Source organism: Mercurialis annua, linkage group LG5 (genome assembly GCF_937616625.2).
Source record: "Mercurialis annua linkage group LG5, ddMerAnnu1.2, whole genome shotgun sequence".
Lineage (NCBI taxonomy): Eukaryota > Viridiplantae > Streptophyta > Magnoliopsida > Malpighiales > Euphorbiaceae > Mercurialis > Mercurialis annua.
Genome location: NC_065574.1, coordinates 13,459,605 through 13,461,658, shown reverse-complemented (window position 1 = coordinate 13,461,658; position 2,054 = coordinate 13,459,605). Strand labels below are relative to the sequence as shown.

At 51.6% G+C, this 2,054-nt stretch overlaps 1 protein-coding gene across 1 annotated transcript; it reads right to left on the bottom strand.

Annotated features, from left to right (window-relative positions):
- Nucleotides 1-263: 263 nt before the first annotated feature.
- On the bottom strand, nt 264-1,389 carry LOC126680331 (uncharacterized). The gene is made up of 2 exons (XM_050375453.2): nt 1,147-1,389; nt 264-1,066 (listed from the first exon to the last, which is right to left on the bottom strand). Exons 1-2 carry the CDS (start codon nt 1,387-1,389, stop codon nt 389-391), a joined length of 921 nt encoding a protein of 306 aa, XP_050231410.1. The 3' UTR covers nt 264-388.
- Between the last annotated feature and the right edge of the window lie 665 nt (nt 1,390-2,054).

The window sequence follows — 2,054 nt, the reverse complement described above, 5'->3', positions numbered from 1 at the left end:
CATGAAAAACTAAGAACCTATCCTCGCATTTTTTAATCCCACACCTAAGTCAAGAACCAACATATGAAAACAAGAGACTAGGAAAAAGCCCACACTACTGGAACCAGCTCGGAAACTAGTCTGAGTCAAGTATGCAAACGTATTGTCACATACTTAACCAAAATTTTCAAAGATAAAGAACAAAAACATCATTCAAAGAAATTACACAAGTATAACAAAGAAAACATAGGCAAGTAAAGATCAAGATATATATACACAAAGGAATAATTCATTCAAGGAAGAAGAAAATATTCAAACTTACAAAGAGAGAGCTCGAGGCTCAATATCCCAAAAATTTACAAAGGAAAAGAAAAATTGTTCAAACTATTACAAGAAATTAACTGCTGCATCAGTTCGGCCCCTGGTCTTGATCATCAGCAAGATAATCTTCGATATCTGCTGGCATGTCGTAATCTTCAGGCAGCTCTTTGGCACGGCGGTGCAACTCAAGAACGTCCAGCTTAAAATCAGAAACATCGACATTAGCCCCGAACCGACCTCTCACGAACTCGCCCACCTGGACCTCGCCAACATACAGCATCTTCCGGAAGTCCTCATATAAGTTCTCTTCTCGGACCGTGCCTTCCGCGGCTTGGGCCTCAGCTTTCTCGGCTCGCTTCTCGGCCTCAGCCAGTTTCTGTTTCAGGACCTCCACCGAATCCCGGAGTCCCTTGGAGGCCAGCTCATTCCGGCGAGTGACATCAGCGAGCTGCTTGGAGAAATCTTCTTTCTCAGCAGCCTTCTCAGTCTCTAGACGACTGATGTCACCCCTCAGCTTCTCCAGCATCTCCAGGTCTTCCGACCGTCGATCCTCGGAGTTCTTCAGCTTGCCCTCCAACTGAGCTACCAGCGAAGCCCCGTCCGAAGCCTTTTGTCCGGCCTCCGAGGCCCTTTGCTCGGCTTCGCTGGCCCTCTTCTCTGCATCCCGGGCTTTGGCCGCCTCAGATAACATTAGCTTCTTGGCCAGGAGCAGGTCGTCCTCGTTCTGACTAGCACGCCGGTCAGCCCGGTAAGACATTTGAGCCGCCTAAAAAACAAACAGCAAGTTATTTAAAACAACAAGGGAAATAAAGCAAGTAAAACAAGATAAAAAGTCGAAGAGATTACCTGGATGCAGAGAGCGGAGACCGTTGCCAGCAAGTTTTCGGGCTTGTAGGTCTTGTAGTAGGCCTCATCCTCGGGTAGTGTGGTTACCCGAGCAATATCCCCAGCAATGGGCAGCTCGTGAATTGACACTCGAACGCCCGGGTTGTGCTGCCCAACCCACTCGGCAAACCTTGCCCGAGTTATCCCCTGAGGGCAGGAGGCGGTCGTGCTGGAATCCGAGGACACGTCCGGCAGATCCGGCATCCGAGATCCCACTGCCCGGGCGCTAGGACCCCCAGCTTCAGGAGCAGCCCGTCGAGGAACATCCTCGGGTTGTCGAGGTCCCACCACGGTCTCCGCCGAGTCCAGGTCCACGAAGGGAACGTCCCTTCTCGGTTCGGCAGCAGGGGGAAACTCCACCTCGCCAGGTCTTTGAACTCGGAGTGGAATGGCATCCAACCCCGTTACTTGAACGCCTTCCGGAACCTCCGGAGACTTGGGTTTAGCAGCAGCCTCGCCCGCAAGGGAAGGCCGGGGAACAGCCGGGCTCACAGCAGGTGCCGCCCGCGGGACTGTAGGGGTCGCAGCCCGGACAGCGGGCCTTTTCCTCTTCTTCCCGATCAGTTTGGCGGGATCCAGACTATTCACTGCAATCACATCAAAACATAAACAAAGTTAAAATATAACACAAACAGTAAGCAACCCCTTCACATAACAGATAACAACAAACAAGAAGAGAAAACAGCAAACAGACCAGCGCTAGCCGCAGCTGTGCCCTTCCAGTAGTCAAACAGGAGTTTAGGGCACAGGTCGTCAGCCTGTGCTTTCTCCCCAGCAGGAGCAGCATCCCGGAGCTTGTACATACTCTCCCACTCCAAGGGGCCAGGGGTATGGAACCACTTGTCGGGCTTATAACACTCAGCAACCCA